The 19735-nt window shown below is 46.2% G+C and overlaps 1 protein-coding gene across 6 annotated transcripts in view; it reads right to left on the reverse strand.

Annotated features, from left to right (window-relative positions):
* Positions 1 to 844: 844 nt before the first annotated feature.
* Positions 845 to 19735, reverse strand: part of EGFLAM (EGF like, fibronectin type III and laminin G domains) — a 231329-nt gene continuing 212438 nt past the window's right edge. For all 6 annotated transcript variants that reach the window (XM_078365554.1, XM_078365553.1, XM_035291649.3 and 3 more), the window contains 5 exons: positions 18655 to 18733; positions 15574 to 15717; positions 7847 to 7930; positions 2825 to 2928; positions 845 to 2022 (listed from right to left, as the gene is read on the reverse strand). In XM_078365554.1, the coding sequence (XP_078221680.1) occupies positions 1868 to 2022; positions 2825 to 2928; positions 7847 to 7930; positions 15574 to 15717; positions 18655 to 18733 (566 nt within the window). In that variant the 3' untranslated portion in view covers positions 845 to 1867. The remainder of the gene's footprint in view (positions 2023 to 2824; positions 2929 to 7846; positions 7931 to 15573; positions 15718 to 18654; positions 18734 to 19735) is intronic.

Below are 19735 nucleotides of genomic sequence, written 5' to 3' on the forward strand. Positions count from 1 at the left end.
TCTCTGGGTATTACTTTCATGAAACAACTCAGCAACAGCTCTTCTAGCTTCAATTCAGCTGAATATTTCGCTAAAATCACAATGATATTTATAGCTAGAGGTAATCCATTCAAAATGGGCTGTAAAAGCAACTCCATGACATCTTGGGAAGCACTGGCCCCAACAGTACCAAAGGAAAAGGTGTTGGAGTGAGGGTGTCTAGGAGGTGGAGAAGCCACTTGCTACCATGTGGCATTTCTCCGGATTACACTCATGTAAGGTTGTATGTCTAGGAGTGGATGATGATGAGGATGATGATTACCATGATTCCTTTGGGAGAAGGGATCCTGGCCATCAAAGCTTCCCAAAGACAGGAGATTGGGGCACAAAGTGAACTCTCTAGTTTGTTTATTCATCTTTTACAATTATATATGTGCTTAGAACTGTGCCTGGCACAACCCCAGAAGTCTTTGCTGAATGAATGCTGCACAAACAAAAGTAGAGTCATGACTGGGACTAATTATAGGCTCTTGCATGAGTTAGATCATATTTCCCTCCTGTTTGGAGGCAGCGTTCATCTTACCTTTCCCTTAGTCAGTCCGGTCATGGGGATCTGCCAGTGAACCAGCTGTCTCTGGGGTCACGTGCATGCACAGCAAAACGGCACAGTTCATGGTACAGAAGGAAGATGTCCTGTTTCTCTGATTCTCACCCAGATGCTCTGACCATCCCGACGGCATGTCCCCCACCCCTGCACAGCCTTAGAAACACTGATTGTGTTAGTATCTGTTAGTACGGACCTGACCTCCACAAAATCAGTAACACCTCCGTAAGTGAATGGATGAAAGAATGAGTAAGTTCTAGCTTTCTTTGTCCCCTTTATTCAAGTTTACTACAGATATCTCCCCCCTTAAAACAAAAATGACAGTGACCTACCTCGGTGACACATGTTCCTTTTAATCTGCTTATCTTGGAAAGCTTCATATTCAGCCCCTTGAGCCGTCAACATTTACCAAAAGAGAATGGTCAGCTCCCCAAGTTGCCCACTCAAGTTACCTATCCATTCCACTGACACCGGAAACAGCCCAAACAAGTTTGTTTTGGGAGAAAATTTTTAGGAAAGGTGTGCAAGAATTCAGGGTCATCCACCCAAACTTTCAAAAGTATACTGTGTGGACAGTCTGCAGCTATAAAAATATACACATACAAAAGTACAGCTACAAAATCATGGAGCTCAGCTTCTTAACTTTGCATTATAAAAAGTAGGGATTTCACATTCGAGGTAAGCTCTGGGGAGGGGCCCGCATTATGATTATGATTCTGTGTTTGGTCTCCTTCCATTTTTATTTTCATGGATTGGTCAGAACACAGTGATCCAGCCAGTGAGGAGTGGAAGCGGTTAATCCAAACAATCCACTGGCCAAGGTAGGAAATGTGACGTTCAAGGTCACACAGTCATTCTGCTGTCAGGAAGAGTGTCATGAGTCAGGGAAGGAGAGAAGTATTTTAATACTGCCCTGCGGGTTTCTTTCTCTCTCTCTCTGTCTTTAATGTACTATGAATCACAACACAGTCATTGAGCTACAGCAGACAGGCTCTGGAATTTGCATTGATGTGTGATCTCTGGCAGCCGCTACATAGTCAATGGACAAAGTCCGATGCTTCCTACACAGAGGATTCTGCTGGGTCAGCTCGCAGAGTGTCAGCAGGAAAGGCCACCCAGGGATGCCTGTCTTGGTTCTCAGTTTCTCATCTGTGTGTACTTTCTCCTTGACGAGAGGAAACACACCTGGCCCTTGGGCCCCTGCATACAGCATCAGGCAGGGTCTCAGGGCCCCTGGGATTCTCAGAATAGAAGGCTCTGTCCCTTGGGCAAGGCCAGCTGGTGTTACTTGGCTCCACAAGTGTTGATGTTTTTCCCATCCACGGCATCTTCCACGAGGGAAATGTGGTAATCGGTGGACAGGGTGAAGTGAGAGATGCAGCCCACGAGCCCTCTCATATATTGCCTGTTAGTGTGCAGAGCAATTTCCTTCATTCCACCTGCCAGGAAGCAAGAGGGAGATGAGGTAAGCCAAGGGCAGGTGTCAGCAGAGCAAGGTCAGGGTTCCATTGGGGCCCCTGAATATCTGCTGACCAAGGCATCCCTTGATTAATAGGACCGTGAGGGCTGCGGGTGCCTTGAACTGCTCAGTACCTCATCTCTCTCTATTTTATAATGATTCTTGAAGGAACAGATTGACTTGGATCAATTTGGTACATGATCAAAAGCTATAAATTCATTTCTCATGTGTGATTTCTGGCCCAACTGACCACCTTGAGACCAAATAGTGTCTAGTAAATTTTGAAGTGTGGTATAATGTCAACAGAACGCAGTGTATAGTTACAACTGATATCATCTTAAACCAAAAGAAATGCGTTGATGTCAAATGCTTTCAATAGAAAATATCACACAGATAAAAACAGTTTTTCATTTTTATGTATCTGTACTAGTGAATGAATTACAAGCCATTTACAGAAACAGTGATTCTATTCTGTGAGGGGACAAAAAGACAGGTCCTCGTTTGTCAGGGAAAATTCATGGAGCTATATTTAGCAGGTTCCTGTTCTATAAACAAGAAAAGCCTGGTTTTCCTGGTGGATCTGTTCAAAGCATAAAAACATTGAAGGGAGCCCTTCCTGCCTTCTCAGCCATGAGTCAGCAGTTCAGAAAATTAAAGAATGGAATATTTGGAGAGTTTCCTGATTTTCAGGTATTTGAGCCAGCAAAGTGCACAGCCTTGGCACAGCAAATGGAAGACTAACCAGAAAAGCACTGATTGAGTTTTGGTAGAGGGTCACTTACCCACATACAGAGCTCCATTGATGTTAAGCTGCCGCATCGTGCCTGGAGATTTGCCTGTTCTGGCTCCATAGTCATCCACAGTTATCTTTCCTGACTGGCCATCCCTGTAAAATACCAAACAAAAAGCCAAGCATTTTTGGAGCTCATTCAATCATTCATTCATTTCAATACAAATGTATTAAAGCACCCACTATGTCCCAGGTACTGCACTACATGATGGGGCTGCAGAAATCAAAGCAAAAGGCACATCTGTGGCCTACTGAGGAAGTCTCCTACTCAGGAGTCTGTGGTCCACTGAGGAAGACGAAATGTCATACTGTGATTGACAACACAGTGCCAGCACTCCACAGCAGAGGACCACAAAGGTGCCGTGCAATTACACTGGAGGAGCAGTGTCTAACTAAGACTAGGGAGAGGACAGTTATTAAAGAGATGGTCAGAAAAAGCTGCTCTTAAGAGATTCTGTTCAAAATGAGTCTTGTAGGCTGGGTAGGTAAGTCAACTGAAGGAGAAGATTATGCAAACAGGGGAAGCAACAATAGCAAAGAGAAAGACCAGGGGTTAGCACAGAGTTAGGAACTCAGAGAACAGTGGAGCTGGGAAAGATGAAGTCCCAAGCAAATGGTCAAGAGCTTGTAAGGAGTTGAGGATTTTTTTGTTTGTCTGTTTGTTTTTTTAGATGGAGTCTCACTGCCACCCAGCCTGGAGTGCAGTGGCATGATCTCCGCTCACTACAACCTTTGCCTCCTGGATTCAAGCGATTCTCCTGCCTCAGCTTCCTGAGTAGCTGGGACTATAGGCGCACACCACCACGCCCGGCTAATTTTTTGTATTTTTAGTAGAGATAGGGTTTTGCTGTGTTAGCCAGAATGATTTCAATCTCCTGATCTTGTGATCTGCCTGCCTCGGCCTCCCAAAGTGCTGGGATCACAGGCTTGAACCACCGCGCCTGGCCTAGGGAGCTGAGAATTTATCCTGAAGGTGGAAGCAGGCCAGGGAAGAACTTTCAGGTGAAGCCCAGGGGAGGAGAGCTGGTGGTGAGGCATGGCAAGCCATGGGGAGCTGGGATTCCAAGTACAGTGAGAAGCCAAGGAAGCAGTTTTTGTAGGTAGAGGATTGGGCTATGGGAAGATTGGCTCAGAAGTTTCTAAAGGACCCACAGAATCCAAAAGTGACTCTAAAGAGAGGAAAAGGGAGGTGTTCACTGGTGGCAAGGGCTTTGCAGTTTTCAAAGCTGTTTTCGAAACCTATCTAGCCCCACCAGCCTTCTTCAAGCAAATACATTTGCTTTTATAGCACTGGGGGGTGGACCCACTCAGGCCTCACTTCTTAAAAGCAGCTCTTCTAGAGCTTTGCAGAACTTTTACTGTCCCCATCCTTGAGATCACAAACTTCTCATTTGGGAATTGCTTTCTTAGAATCCCATATCTGAAAGCTGTGACAGGCAGCATTGCTTGCCTTGCTTGCCCTGTCTTTAAAAAAGTAATTATTCTAAGATATTCCAGTTTTTCTACTTACTCTAGTTCATAAACTCTAAGAATTTTTCATTTTTGATTTCTGAAATGAAGATATACCTTATAATCAATGGCATCTTTGATTTGAAAAAATGTGCTATCACCTTGTAACAATAATATGCTTCTTTATCATGTTTATTACTTATTGTCTGTTGCTTCCCATTAGTATGCAAGACCATCAAGGCAAGGGTGTTAATTTTCTTCAATGACGTATCTCCTGTGTCTGGAATAATCTAAGGCTCATCCTAGAAGATGAATGAACAACTGAATTTGTGGAGCTTCAGCATCCTCACTTGAGATGGAGATAACTGTAAAGCTAGTCGCCTCGCCAGGAGCTCGGACACGCCCATACCTCTCCGTGCCTAGAGACTAAGTCACCACTCTGTGCCGGGCACCAAGCTCTGCATTAGCACCTAGCCTACCGTTGAAAAACCCCGCTGAAATTTAAAAATCCCGCCAAGACCTGCCCTATGCAGCTGGCCCCGAATGTCCTCAGCCAGCCCACTTCCCAGCAGCCCCGCCTCGCTGCCAATAGCGGCTTGCCTCGTCCATACTCAGTGCCTTCATAACCAATGAGACTACCTCCACTTTATTTCCCCCACAACCAATCGACTCCCTATATAACCCCACACCCTAAATAAAGTGCGACTTCCCTAGCCCCTTTCCCCAAAACCATAGAACCTCGCCCAAGTGTTAAATAAATTAATAATTTTCTTATACTAATCTCATTTCCTCATTCTAAACTCAGCAATAACCCTTACAATAGCTATGTCCATCTCTCAAGACTATTGTGGAGATCAGACTTTATGCATACAAAGCACAGAGTATGATACCTGATACTATCTTGCTCTATAAAGACTGGTAGAGGAGTGTGTCGCTATTGTTATCATTATCATCATATTATCATTTTTATCAACAAACTGAAGATTATAAAACCTAAGTTGCTGTGAATATTAACGGAGACAAAGTATGTAAAGTACTTGGCACCTGGAGATGTTTAATAAACTGGAATTTATTTTCTCTTTTCCACTGGGATTAACGCCTGCAAGACCAGGATTCCCCAGAGTGACACAGTGTCCAAAGCATGACCCCCTGGGCAATCTCCTCTTCATTGGCACTCCAATCTCTAACCCTGGGGCCCGCTACAGAGAATTAAAGTATCCACCCAATCCTTCTTGCCATAATTGATATCCGTGGCCTTGACCCAGTTCCCCCTGAGATCTGTTATACCCTCTCTTCTAGGCCTGTCTGCTCACAACTCACAGCATCTGCTGGAATTCTTCCATTCATCTAGTTCCTGGGCTCAACTCCTTCTGTTCAGCCCTCATTGCAACCTAAGACCCACCAGGAGAGGTATCCCTGATGCCAGTAGGAAAAGCCAAGTCCGCTGAGCCATCTGCATGGTGCCAATCCCTGACACTCTGACATGTGAAGTTCTTCCTGTAGAACATTCCACTGCCTTATCCCTCATAAACATGTGAAATCCCGGCTGTGAGTGGGCTGCATCATGGGGTAGGATGGAAAGGGCTTTGAGCTGGGATTCTAATCTTGGCTTTCCCCACAAACAGTTGTATAGTCTAGGGGAAGGTCATTTAACATCAGTTTCCTTAGATGTCTAGGAAGTGCCTGGTATCCTCACCAGTGTGTATCTTGATATACATAATTAAACCACAACAACCGTGAGGGTATACAAATTATTCCACAATGTGTGAGGATTCTACCAACGATCTCCACCCAAAGAAACTAAGAGAAAGCTGTTCCCTGATGTTCCCAGGGTGGGGATTTGTAGGAATCAAGTGTGATTAGAGGTAAAGAGCTTAAGCATTTCATATTCCTTTGGATGTTTCTGGCCAAGCCCTTTTAAAGATGGGTAAGAGAGAGAAATGAAGAAGTTAGAAGACACAGAGTTTGGAGTTAGGTGGACTCCATGAATTTCTGACTTGTAGTTTAGAAACTATTTGAAATCCAAGCATATAGATATTCATTATGGGAAAACATTTCTTTTTTCAGAAAGTTAGAGGTGGGACTTCATCAAAATCACCCCTCTGTCTCAAGGGCTTTCTAGGCCACGTGGGAAGCTGAGAGGCACAGAACTGCCTCTGTATCCTCATTTCCTCTAGGGTTTCAAAGGCAGACCTGGCAGCCAGGGGATGGGGGCCCAGCAAGGCTCCCCCATCAGAGCCTACATGGAAGCTGAGTCGGAAAGCAGCCATGGTGGGCCCCATGTCTCCCAGACCTCACCTATGACTTCAGCCACTGACTTCCCCAGAAAGGGTTATGATAAATCCTCAGGGAACCCCAACCAGGGCTTCAATTCAGCTTATCTTTTCCTGGGACCTTTATCTAACATGTGTGATTGACATTTCTAAGTTTCAGTCTGCTATTTGGTTTCTGAAAACATATTATCAGAAATACAGACAAAGGTATTAATCGTAAAACTATTATATAAAGAAGAGCAAAAAAATGATTCATCCAAAGTTAACCAGAAGTCAGCGCAGTGATTACCTCTGTGATATGTAATTGGGGGAGATAAGTAATTGGGGCTGGGTGAACTACTGACAGCTTCTAAGTTTCAGATAATGTTTAAAAAAATGTGTCTGGGTGCAGTGGCACATGCCTGTAATCCCAACACTTTGGGAGGCCAAGGCGGGAGAATCACTGGAGCCCAGGAGGTTGAGACCAGCCCTGGCATGTAGTGAGACTCCGTCTATACAAAAAATAAAAAAAAAGGCCAGGCAGACGGTATGTACACCTGTGGTCCCAGCTACTCAAGAGGCTGAGGTGGGAGGGTTGCTTGAGCCTGGGAGGTCAAGTGAGGCTGCACTGAGCCATGATCATGCCATTGTACTCCAGCCTAGGAAAGAAAAAAAAGCTGGGGGAGGATTGCCAGTACAATGAGATTTGAAGCAGTGTTTTTTTGTTTTTTTTTGAGATGGGGTCTCACTCTGTGACACAGGCTGGAGTGCACAGGCTGGCGCAGTTCTACTACCTCCACCTCCTGGGCTTAAGCGGTCTTCCCACCTCAGCCTGCCGAGTAGATGGGATTACAGGCATGTGCCACCACACCCAGCCAATTTTTGTATTCTTTGCAGAGACAGGGTTTCACCATGAAACTCAAGCTGCTTTTAAACTCTGAGCTTAAGCAATACACCCATCTCGCCTCCCAAAGGGCTGGGATTACAGGTGTGAGCCACCACGCACGACAGAAACATTCTTTAAAGTCCACATACCCTGCACTCTCAAGGCCTCCTCCTCCAGTTCAGCCATCAAAGGGCTTTTTCTCCAGAAGGGTACTCTCAGTGAAGCCTCGAGGGTTCCGTTTCTCTGGTCTATTAGTGTCAGTGTAGGGCACAGCGGGAGTTGGTGGAAAATGCCCTGAATGGCCTGGATTGGGAGTACTAGGATCCCAGGCAAAGTTGGGGAACAGGATAGCACAGTACCAGGGAACTGGACACCGCATCCCACCGTTGCTCAGCTCTGGCTGTCTCACGCCATGGTGGAGACTCACCTAACGGCCTTAACTCGGTGCCACCGACCGTCGTTGAAGGAGCCATTCACCATGATGGATGCCACGCCACTGCCCAGGTTATAGCTAAGGCATTGCAGAAGAAGACAGAAAACAGAATAAAACACTCAGGCACAGGTAGACACTCTTCACAGAAAATTCTCAGGGCAAAAGTTCTTTGGAACTCAGAGTGCAGTTTCCTTCACACAAAACAAGATTGCTATAAAAGGTGGTGGGTTTCCAGGCTAGTTCATGAAATTTAAAATTACCAGACTTCTTAATTATGGTAAAATATACATAACATAACCATGGCCATCATAATTATTTTTAAGCACACAGTGCAGTATTCATATTGTCTGGCTAGCAGTCTCCAAAACTCATCTTATAAAACAAAAACATTGCATAAATAATAACCCCTCATTCTTCCTCCCCCAAGCCCATGACAACCAGCCTTCTACTCTCTGACTCCACGGATTTGACTCTTCTACATACCTCATATGAGTGGAATCATAGAGTATTTGTCTTTTTTGTGACTGGCTTACTTGTAGCATAATGTTATCAAGATTGTTTTTTAATGCCCTCATGTAATGAAACATGAGCACTAGAGTATCAGGAACAAGAAGGGCTCTATCATGAGTAATGTTTCATATTGTGTTACCATGATGGTCTAGCCACCCACCCCCAAATTCATGTCTACACAGAGCCTCGGAATGTGACCTTATTTGAAAATATGGTCTTTGCAGATGTCATTAGTTAAGATGAAGTCATACTGGATTAGGGCAGCCATGCATCCAATATGACTAGTATCTATATAAGGAGAGACTTGGACACAGACTCAGAGACACACAGAGACAGGGAACGCCAATAGGACAATGGAGGTAGGGACTGGAGTGGGGCATCTACAAGCCAAGGAACCCCAAGGGCTGCCAGTCGCCGCCAGAACCTGGGAGACAGGCAAGGAGCCGACTCTCCCCGAGCCCCTCCGGAAGGAGCCGATTCTCCCCGAGCCTCTCCGGAAGGAGCCGATTCTCCCTGAGCTCCTCCCGAAGGAGCCAGCCCTCACACCGCATCATGGATTTCCAGCCTTCAGAACTGCCAAAGCCCATTTCAATCGTCTTAAGCCACCTAATTTGAGGTCATTTATTACCAGAGGCCTAAGAAATGAATACATCTGTTTTCACTTTTCTGTTTAAACTGAACATTGCAGAGTAGGGTGAACCCCACAGAGATTACGGGAATTTGCCTAAAATCACAAGGCTAATGTGGAACTTGAACTTGGTGTATCCTCGGCCCTCATCCTCTGTTTAATTCTGATGTCAGGTCTCTCTAGTGGCTTCTTATTTTCTATTTCTGTTCCCAGATATGCTGATACCACAAGGGTTTCAAAAACATGAACATGTTGTTACCAGAGAGAAATTCCCCTCTTCATCCAGTTATCCATTCAATTACTCTAATTAAATTTAATTCAACAAATATTTAGTGAGTGACTACTCTAGCTCAGGCACTGGGCCAGCTGCCCAGACTTTCCCTGGATAATACACTAAAGCCTATGCCGCCATGCTTTTGAAGGGAAGTATGTTTCACCTGGGATAACTCCCTCCTCATTTTGTAAGAAACACATCTCTCCTTCACCTCATTGCCCAAGATAGAAGGATGTTGAGACAAAACCTGATTAGTTACCAAACACTCGCATGTACTGATTCTGAGAAAACAGCAAGAATAGAAAGTGCTTGGTTTTCTCCAGAGAAAGCACCATAGGTCATTCCTTTAATAATGGAGGCTCAAAGAAGTCACACAGCTCATTGACATTTAACCAAGAATAGGACTTGGGGTGACTTGACAAACCCTGGGACAAAGCTGCCACTCTGACCCTGAAAACCCCACTGTGGTCTAATGAATTTTCCCACATCAAGTATCTCCTTGTATAAAACAGCCTGGCAGAAATTTGAGATTTCATTGTTTGGCGGCTAAAGGCTTCTTGAAAGAATAGGAAGTAGGGCGAGCTGCTCGTGGGAGGAAACTTAGCTGAATTACTATCTATGGCTGTTCTGAAAGGCAGTGTGGGGTGACAGAAAAAGCACGGACACTCGAATTCAACAGACCTGCTTGATCCCCAGATATGCCAGCTAATAGCTCTGTGACCTTGGGCAATTTGGTTCATTTCTCTGAGCCTACATAGTCTCATCTGTCAAATGGGGCTAATAATCCCTTCCCAGAAGAATTCTAGGGAATGCTAAGTAACATAACATATGTAGGAAGCACTGTACATCACAGGAGCCAGATGAATAATCCTACTACTGCAAACAGAGGGAGCACTTAGTGCAGCTTGGATACGGGGTTGACAATGCACCCCAAGGGACTGGTAGGAAGGAGAAAGTTGCCACTGAGGCTTGAATATGTCACACCTCTCCTGGAAGAGTGGCCATGTGTGACAGCAAGCAAACAAGCCGTCAATATATAACCAAAGCAGTCTGGAACACCCAGATCTCAGTATCAGAGTGACCTGTGTAAGTGCAGGAAGGCTGGACTGGAATACAACTGTGATCCAGTGAAGGAAAACCTTTTCAGTTGTCTAAGATCCCATCTAGACAGAGGGTGCGCTTCCTTCTGTTTTCCAGCCCAACAACTCTCCTGTTCAGGCTAAGAGCCAGAATGTACTCTAGGGAGTCAACCATGAATCTGGCAGATGGGAATCCAGACATCAAACTGGGTGGGGGCAACTCAGTTGGTTTCTCCATGGCCTGATTCCCCAACCCCCCAATTCCAAACGATTTCAGACCCTCCAAAGAACCTCCCACTTCCCCTGACATGCTGATACTCACCCAGGAAAAGCTCCCTCATTTATATAACAATAAATGACCGAGAATAGTGGTTACCTTCACCGGGAGAAGGACCAGGGAGCATTTTTGGGTGGTGGACATGTTCTATATCTATATACTATCTAGGCGGTAGTGATTCTATGCTTACATATTCTAAATGTATCAAGCTCAACACTGAACAGGTGTACATGGCATGCAAGTTATGTCAGTATAAAAATGTAGAAACAAAAGCAGCATACAGTGCAGTAGCATTAAGTACATATTCATATTGATGGGCTGGCAATCTCCAAACTCATCTTACAAAACCAAACCATTGCATTAAATAATAGCCCCTCATTCTTCCTCCCCCAAGCCCCTGACAACCAGCCTTCCACTTTCTGACTCCATGGATTTGACTCTTATACATACCTCATATGAGTGGAATCACAGAGTATTTGCCATTTTTGTGACTGGCTTACTTCCCTTAGCATAACATTATCAAGACTGTTTTTTGATGCCCTCACATAAGAAAACATCAGTACTAGACTAGAGTATCAGGAACAAGAAGCGCTCTATGGTGAGTAATGTTTCATACTGTGTTACCATGATGGCCTGGCTGCCCACTCCCCATTCCCACCCTCCCACTGCCAAATTCATGTCCAACTTCTCTACCCACGTCTTGGGAATCTGACCACCGTGATGGGTTATTCTGAGCCGCCGAGCTTAGTGTGCACTAGAGGCTGTGAGGCAGAGCACCCCGGCAGGCCACCCAGTAATACCTTTCAGAGAGGCCTTTTGGAAACCACTTGGCCACCTTCCTGCTTTCCTGTGGTGGCACTTTGAATCATGTCCCCTTTAACCTGTAGCACAAGGCACTTCACTAATGTAGTCTCTTCCCTCTCCCTGTTGCATGACAATGTGATGAGGTGAAAATAGCAGGCAGTGTTCACTGTGAATGGTCAAGTGATGTTCACAAAACCCGCTGGTGATAGGTTTCATGCCCCACGTACAATCACAAAACAAACTGAAACAAAACGAAAACACAGCAGAAAACAGAAAAACACACTCATTTTTCTCTGAGCACTTTGATTTCCTTTTCTGCTAAATCTTGCACCAAAACTAAGTCTATATACATATATAGATTTTTAGAATCTCATTGTTTTCCCCTATTCTCCAGCAGAAAGGCTTTGAGCACTAAATTAGCCAAAAGACCAGAATTTAGGTAAAGAAAGTCATGAAAGTTGAGACTATATTTTATTATCTTAGGATTCCTCTTCCATTGTTTTGAGCCTGGATCAGACACTGAAACCTCAAGAACAATTTGTCTGCTCCGTAGAACGATTCACTCTCCGCAAGGGCAGGGCTCATGACTTATTAAAAATAACAATAACAGTAATAAAAATACTACATTTTAATCATAACTACATGTTCTCTCTCTGAGGTAAAGCCTTCTAAAACTCAGAAAACGCTTGACCATGGATCATCATTTTTCTTATCATTATCCTTAATTAGCTACACCAGACACTGTACAGAACCCTTTATATGAATTTATTCATTTGATTTTTACAACAATCTTGGTCGTTTTGCAGAGGAGGGGACAGAGGCTCAGACTTAGGTAACTTGCATGAGCTCACATGGGGGATCAGGCATGTGTGATTCCAAAGCCGCTTCGGACCCTGTTTCTCACGGCGTGGTTCCTGGAACCACTGGAGTTCTTGTTTCTCATCAGACCCGGTGCCCACTGCAACTGCTGCCTTGGAATCCCAGGGGGCAAGCCCAGGAGTCGACCTTTGAAACAAGCTCCCCAGTGACATCTTCAAACCACTGGCCTACACTGGAATTCCTCTCTGTCCCCAGGGCGCTTCCCTACATCAGTGTCTGGGGGTGTGGATGTGGTGAAATAACAGTGCAGATGGAGGAAGAACAGAGCAGCAGCGATGGGGCGGCTCCGGGACCGGGACAGGCACGGAAGTCGGCCTTGGCCTGGGTTCAGCCTTGTATCTCACACAAAACACAATCAGAACTCCAGGATTAGAAGAAAAACACAGGGCCAATTTTCAGGAACTGGAGAGAGAAATGGTAACAAGAAATATGTCCAAGATCCTAAGCAGGTGGGAGAGGGGAGGGGCTATCCGGGTCTGGGCGTGGGAGCTGGTGGGAGCTGTGGCAGCCCCAAGCCGACCCTGTTTCCCTGCTGGGGTAAAGTGGGTGGTGAATAGGTTCAGCTGGCAGCTTAGGGGGAAGTTGGACTATCCCACCCACAGCTGAGCTACTGTTTCAGTTCTCTTTTCTGAGCACAATCAAGTACTTGAGGCCTTGATGAGGTTAACCACAGGAAAACCACAAGAAAATGGCTTCAAGGCCGCCAGCCTGAAATAGGGTGTAAAGAGCTCTGTGTTCAACCTCTGGGTCAGCAATGGGTGGGAGGCTGTGGGGGACAGGAAAGTGGACATGGTGAGAAGCTGCCTCTCACCTGCCAGCCTCCAGCCTCAACTAACATGACTCTCTAAGGTCCCCAACAATCACAGGATTGAGTCACTTAGTATGCTCTGCTATTTAGGGATGAGCTTGACATTGGACAAGTGACATTTCCTCTCAAAATGTCTTTTATTCAACTGGAAAGATTTCTGTTATCCTACCTAGGCTGTCAGTAATCTTAGCACAGGACCAACAGGAACCCCAGAATTAAGTCCTCAACTTCTCCATTGTTCAATGAGCCCTCCTTTGTCCATTTCAATTCCAATGACTTTCACATCATTGAGCGAACACTCGAGCTAGTCATCAGAGGGGGAAGTAAGAAGTAGCAGCCCCAGAAACGCCTCCCCCATGGAGCTCAAAGCTTCAAGGGTATCAGAATTGCCTGGGGAAATGGCTGCCACACTGGTTGCTGGATCCCACCCCTAGAGTGTTTCTGGTTCAGTAGATCAGGGTGGAGCCTGAGAATGTGGATTTCTAAAAAGTTCCCAGGTGATGTTGAGGCTGCTGGTCTGGAGACCACACTTGGAAAGCCACTGTCTAGGTGAGTGATTTCTAACCTCGTGTGAGAATGTGTCATGACAATCTCTGGGAAGTGTTTTCATGTTACATGAGACAGTTCCTGCCCCATGGAAGCTCAGCTTTTACCCATTCTGGTAAGAAGGGTGGCGAGAAATCATTCAGCTCATTCTTTAACTACTTCATAGCTACCCATTTGACAAATTTGAAAATAGTCTAAATTCATTTAAAAAAGAGAAGAATTGGCCGGGCACGGTGGCTCACGCCTGTAATCCCAGCACTTTGGGAGGCCGAGGCAGGTGGATCATGAGGTCAAGAGATCGAGACCATCCTGGTCAACATGATGAAACCCCGTCTCTACTGAAAATACAAAAAATTAGCTTGGCATGATGGCATGTGCCTGTAATCCCAGACACTTGGGAGGCTGAGGCAGGAGAATTGCCTGAACCCAGGAGGCAGAGGTTGCGGTGAGCCGAGATCGTGCCATTGCACTCCAGCCTGGGTAACAAGAGTGAAACTCCACCTCAAAAAAAAAAAAAAAAAAAAGGGAAGAATTTCTGGCACTGCCTTATCAGTAATACCCAAGAAATATTTACCAAACTCTCATGATGGTGGATCTATTGAGACACGAAGCTGTGCTTTGTTCCTCTGGCAGCAGACACTGGAAAGCAGGGGTTCTCCTTCCCACTCTACACAGCTAAGAGGGAGCGGAGTCAATTTAAAGTCAGGGCTCCTGGAGCTTAGCGTTTTACACCTTCCTGAGCTGCTGAGTCTCAGACTGAGTACTCGCTTCCATGCTTGGCCTTCATCCTTGGCAGTATCCAAGTCCTCTGTCTGCTCCTTCCTAATTTGTGAGTAAGGAGCATGCAGCAGTAACACGCTAGAACGAGGGCACAGAACTGTTCCTCACAGGGCTAGACGGTAAATTCCTAAGGCTCTGCCATGCAGTTCCTATTGAGGCGACTCAAGTGTGCCATTGAAGCATGAACATGGCCATAGACAATATAGAAATGAAAGAGTATGGGTCGGGCATGGAGGCTCATACATATAATCACAGCACTTTGGGAGGCCGAGGCGGGTGGGTCATGTGAGGTCAGGGTTTGAGACCAGCCTGGCCAACATGGTGAAACCCCCATCTCTACTAAAAATGTAAAAATTAGCCAGGCATGGTGGCACATACCTGTAATCCCAGCTACTAAGGAGGCAGAGGCAGGAGAATCACTTGAACCCAGCAGGCAGAAGTTGCAGTGAGCTAAGATTGTACCACTGCACTCCAGCCTGGCTGACAACAGCAAGACTCCCTCTCAAAAAAAAAAAAAAAAAAAAAAGAAAAGAAAAGAAAAGAAAAAAGAAAAAGAAGAGAGTACTGTAGTATTCCCATAAGACATTTTTTTTCTTTTTTGAGATGAAGTCTTGCTCTGATGCCCAGGCTGAGGTGCGATGGCACTATCTCAGCTCACTGCAACATCAGCCTCCCAAGTTCAAGCCATTTTCCTGCCTCCCTCTGAGCTGAAATTACAGGCACTCACCACCACCATGCCCAGCTAATTTTTGTATTTTTTAGTAGAGATGGTGTTTGGCCATGTTGCTCGGGCTGGTCTCAAACTCCTGACCTCAAGTGATCTGTCTACCTTGGCCTCCCAAAGTGCTGGGATTACAGGCGTAAGCCACGGTGCCTGGCCCCAATAAGACTTTATTTACAAAAGAGTGGTGGGTCAGATTTGGCCTGCAGGCTGTAGTTTGCTGACTCCTGCTCTATAACATGAATGTTGGAAAGAAAGACCAGGAGCTTCCAATAAGCACTGGAGCTTCAGGCTTCAGCCAATTCCAGCAGACTGTGTTCTGGCTCCTTTCTGAATCACTCTGTTTGGCACGATCTGTACTGTCTGAGAAAATTGCAACGTGCTGCTGAAGGCCGCTGGAGAGGGGGTTGGTTACCTGAACACGAGGGCTCCATCCCGAAGGCCCAAGGAAATGAAGTCGCTATTGGGTCTCATGGGGCTGTCTCCCCTCCACAGCAGAAGGCCGTCCTTGGCAGTTGTCTTAAACCTCATGAACACATTTGATCTTGATCCTGACACCCTGGAGGAAATACACAAACAAGTCCACCAAATCAACCACCAACATCTGTTTCCAAGTAATTCCAGTTTTGTCTGCCAGCCCTGAGCAACCAGATGTTAAGGATAATCTGGCACTTTCTGACACTTACTTCATCACCATGAGTTGCCCCACAAGTCTAAGGTCTGGACTGCTCGCTCAGCAGCAGTCTCCCTCGCTAAGCACCGTGATCCCCCACCAGAGAGCATTCGCTGAGTGACAGCTTAGCAAGACTATGGCCGGTGCCATGGCTTAGGCTGCACCCCCGAACACACCTCATTCTTTTCTCTTTCCTGTTTTACTACTCCAGGTCCCCATTCCCCAACAGGAAGTGTGTTTCCCAACTACCAAGAGACTCAAAACGGCAGCCACCCTGGGCTAGGACCATGGCTATGGATAGCCAGTTCTGGCCGGTGACTGTCCTTAGGGGCAAGGTCTAGACAAGGGAAATGCCCAGGTGGTGGCGTCTCAGACAAGGAATATGGCCTGAGAGGTGAACGGTCTGGAGTGGTGCTGAGGCAGAGCCAGGGTGGAGAAGAACAGGAACTTCCAGGAAAGGAGGGGTGCTCAGGCGAGGTCGGCTTCATGCCCTACAGCCATGGCTGGGGATAGGTTCACAGGCTGATGTGCTCTTGGCAATGCTTGGGAATAGACTAGTTCAGAAATTCATTCTCATTAGCATGATCAGTGTTTCATCTTGCACAGGGAAAAGAGGCAGGCTGAGGTCCTTGAATCAAGGGTGAGATAGGCAGATCTTAATTTAATATCGCTGCCAGCATAACGCTATTGGGAAAGTTTCTTTGTCCACTCTCCAGTCACTTGTATCATCCCTCTCTTTGTCCCACACAGCTGGGTCTGTGTCTGCAGAGTGTCCTCAATCATGAACAGTGGAGGGGACTATTGTCTGGGCTTCCCAGAGCCTGATCTTGTTAGGAAGAGACCAATTTGCGTTCCCCATGCAGGGTCTCAGAGCAGTGAGGGAGCGCGCGGTTCCCAGGCTAGGTGCAGAGCAATCTAGCACTGCCTGTTCCCTAGAGACCCGCTTTTCCCACCTTTGGCTCCAGGTTCCTTCCCTCTCCCGTCTGCCTTGGGTATACTGATCCGCTACAAGTCAATCAAGAGGTTCCCATTTCTCTCGCCAGTGGTTGGTTCACGGGCAGGCATGTGGCAGCACAAAAGAGAGACACAATCGTATGCCTTTTGTCCAAAGAGACACAATTCTGGGAAGAATTCCTTCTCTTTTAAAAAGAGTCATATGAGGAAAAAAGTCTTTTTGATTTCCACTGGATAGAGTCATCTTACGTGCGGCTTATGGACAGCTGGGGAGTGGCCTCTGGAGAAGATGCTGAGGACAGTGAGCAAGAAATATGGACGAGGTTGGAATCTTTGATGGTACAACTGCTTCTCTTAATTAATCAACTCGAGATGCAGTGTCAGTCTGGACTCCTTGTGGTATGAAATAGTAAATACCCCTCATGGGTAAGACATTTTAAGATGAGCTTTCTGTTACTTGCCACCAAAGATATCTGACCAAAATAGACCCTGAACTTGACTTTTACCTGGAGCCTCACATACATGCATCTGTACCCACACATACATACATACACATGCACACACACACGTGCACACACACACTCACACACTACTGCACGCTATTGGAGTTGCTGTGGGTTTTGGCCTCATGTCTCCTGCTCTCATCAAGCCCCTCTACTTCCCCAAACCACTGGTGGCCTCTTACCGACCCCCAGAGCCTGAAGATTTGCACCCCTTTCACCCTGTCACTGCTTTCTAGGGACTGAATGACCTTCCATCTTTGGAGAGAAAGGGCTGAAGGAGGAGGAAGGTCTCTCTTGGCTAGGAATCCATTTTACCTAAGTCCCCATGCCAAGACAACATAGATAAATACAAGCTGGGATTAGAGAAGTGAAGCAATGTCTGCCTGGTGTGTTTTCGCAGTTACCAGAGACATCCAATGCCCTTGGAAAATTCCTCCCAACCACTTTTGTTCCCTGAAAAGCCACCGAACTCCACCCTAAGAACTGGATGCCTTTCGCTTAAAGATTTGCCTTCCTGTGTTAAGATGCAGTCCATTGGAAGAGGAAGGGAAATCCTAGAATGACTGTGTGGGCAGCAGAAAGGGGACTAGCACATTATAAACCACAAAGAACTGAGGGGAGGGAAAGAAAGAGACAAGGGGCAAACTGAAAGTGCCAAAAACAAGCTTGACCGAGTTGAGGATTTTGTCACGTAAAAGGCTATTCCAAACCAAGACCAAGGACTTCAGGCCAGGCTGGGACTTCTGCCCCCAGGGATGAGATGCCATGGCTGTGGCTTGAGCATTTCCCTGTGCCATGCTCTTGAATCCACATGAAGAGAGCTGAGAAGCCCCTCATTGAACTGGCCAGAGCCTGAAGAGGACACGAGATCTTTACTGATGAAGACACAGGGTAGGTACGGACCCAGTGGGCAATGGGCTTGGATCTGTCTGTCCTGCTGCTGGCCCAGGTCAGACTTGCACACTCTGGCCATGGCACAGCATGGAACTGCCCTGCTCAGAGAATCACACTCTTCACTCAGGCTTCAGGAACGTCACATGCTCACTGCTTCTCAAAGCCTGAATACTGGAAACTCTGGGACAAGCCATGTCTCTTTCTCCAGGCCCTATGACCAGAAAGATACTGGATTGTTTGTAACAGGGTTATTTGAAAGGTCAATTTCTGAAGTTTAGTTTGTTTTTAGTTTTATTTTGCTCCAGTTTCTATGTTTATTTCATGTGTGTGTGTGTTTTTCCCCTGAGGCCACTGCTGAATGGTCGTCTTTGAGAATTTTCTTCTGGCATGAAATATAAGAAAAAGCCCTGAGAAGGATATAGAGAAATTGACCACCAGAGAGCTGAGGAAGGTGGCTGTTGAAGCTTATTACCTCTTCAAGATATCAGGGTTGTCATACGTCAGGTAACTGCGGCCAATAAACTGTGGGATCTCAATGGCTTCTATGATTGCTGGAACAGAACAGAGAAAGGTTACATAGTATGTAGCTCTCTTGACTCCTGCACTCACACACATGGCAGGAAAATGCCCAGAAAGGCAGCTCCTGGAAATAGGATGTTTAACAATGTATCAGCCCCTTCCCTTCAACTGCATGCGCATTTGGCCAGGTTCACAGTTGCCCAGACCCATAGCCTGAAGTTGGCTTCTCCCCCGTTTTCCCCTCCTGGGGAAGTCCTGTTCCTGCCACTGGCCTCAGCTGCTGAGAAGTCCTCACAATGTGCTGAAACTTGAACTTTTTCCAATTATTCTTGGAAGCAAAAGATCAATATGGGGAACAGCTGGGGATAACCCCAGATGTTCTCCAAGGGAGGCAGAGAAAACAAATCCCTCAGTAAGGGCCACTAGGATTCTGGAAGCCTGATTTGCTATAGAACCCTTTAAGCTATGATTTCGAGAGGCTCGAAAGCACTGTGAATGAGGCTCCGAGTCCTGCATTTCTGATCACCTTCCAGTGTATTTCACAAGACCTTTTTTTTTTTTTTTTTTTTTTTTTTTTGAGATGGAGTTTTGCTCTTGTTGCCCAGGCTAGAGTGCAATGGCATGATCTCGGCTCACTGCAATCTCCACCTCCCGAGTTCAACCAATCCTCCTGCATCAGCCTCCTAAGTAGCTGGAATTACAGGCACCCACCACGATGCCTGGATAATTTTTGTATTTTTAGCAGAGACAGGGTTTCACCCATGTTGGCCAGGCTAGTCTTGAACTCCTGACCTCAGGTGATCCACCTGGCTCAGCCTCCCAAAGTGTTGGAATTACAGACGTGAGCCACTGTGCCTGGTCTATTTCACAAGATCTTCACTACAATCTCATGAAGTAGCAACTCGTATGGGGGAAGGGAATGGCTGGTTATTCTCATTTTATGGAAGAAGAATGTGAGTAGAAAGCATGGAGGAATTGCCTGAGATCACGTGGTTAACAGAGCAATAGGCTGTGAACCTGACCGGCTCTTCTTA

The sequence above is a fragment of the Callithrix jacchus genome, chromosome 2 (genome assembly GCF_049354715.1).
Source record: "Callithrix jacchus isolate 240 chromosome 2, calJac240_pri, whole genome shotgun sequence".
NCBI classification, from domain to species: domain Eukaryota; kingdom Metazoa; phylum Chordata; class Mammalia; order Primates; family Cebidae; genus Callithrix; species Callithrix jacchus.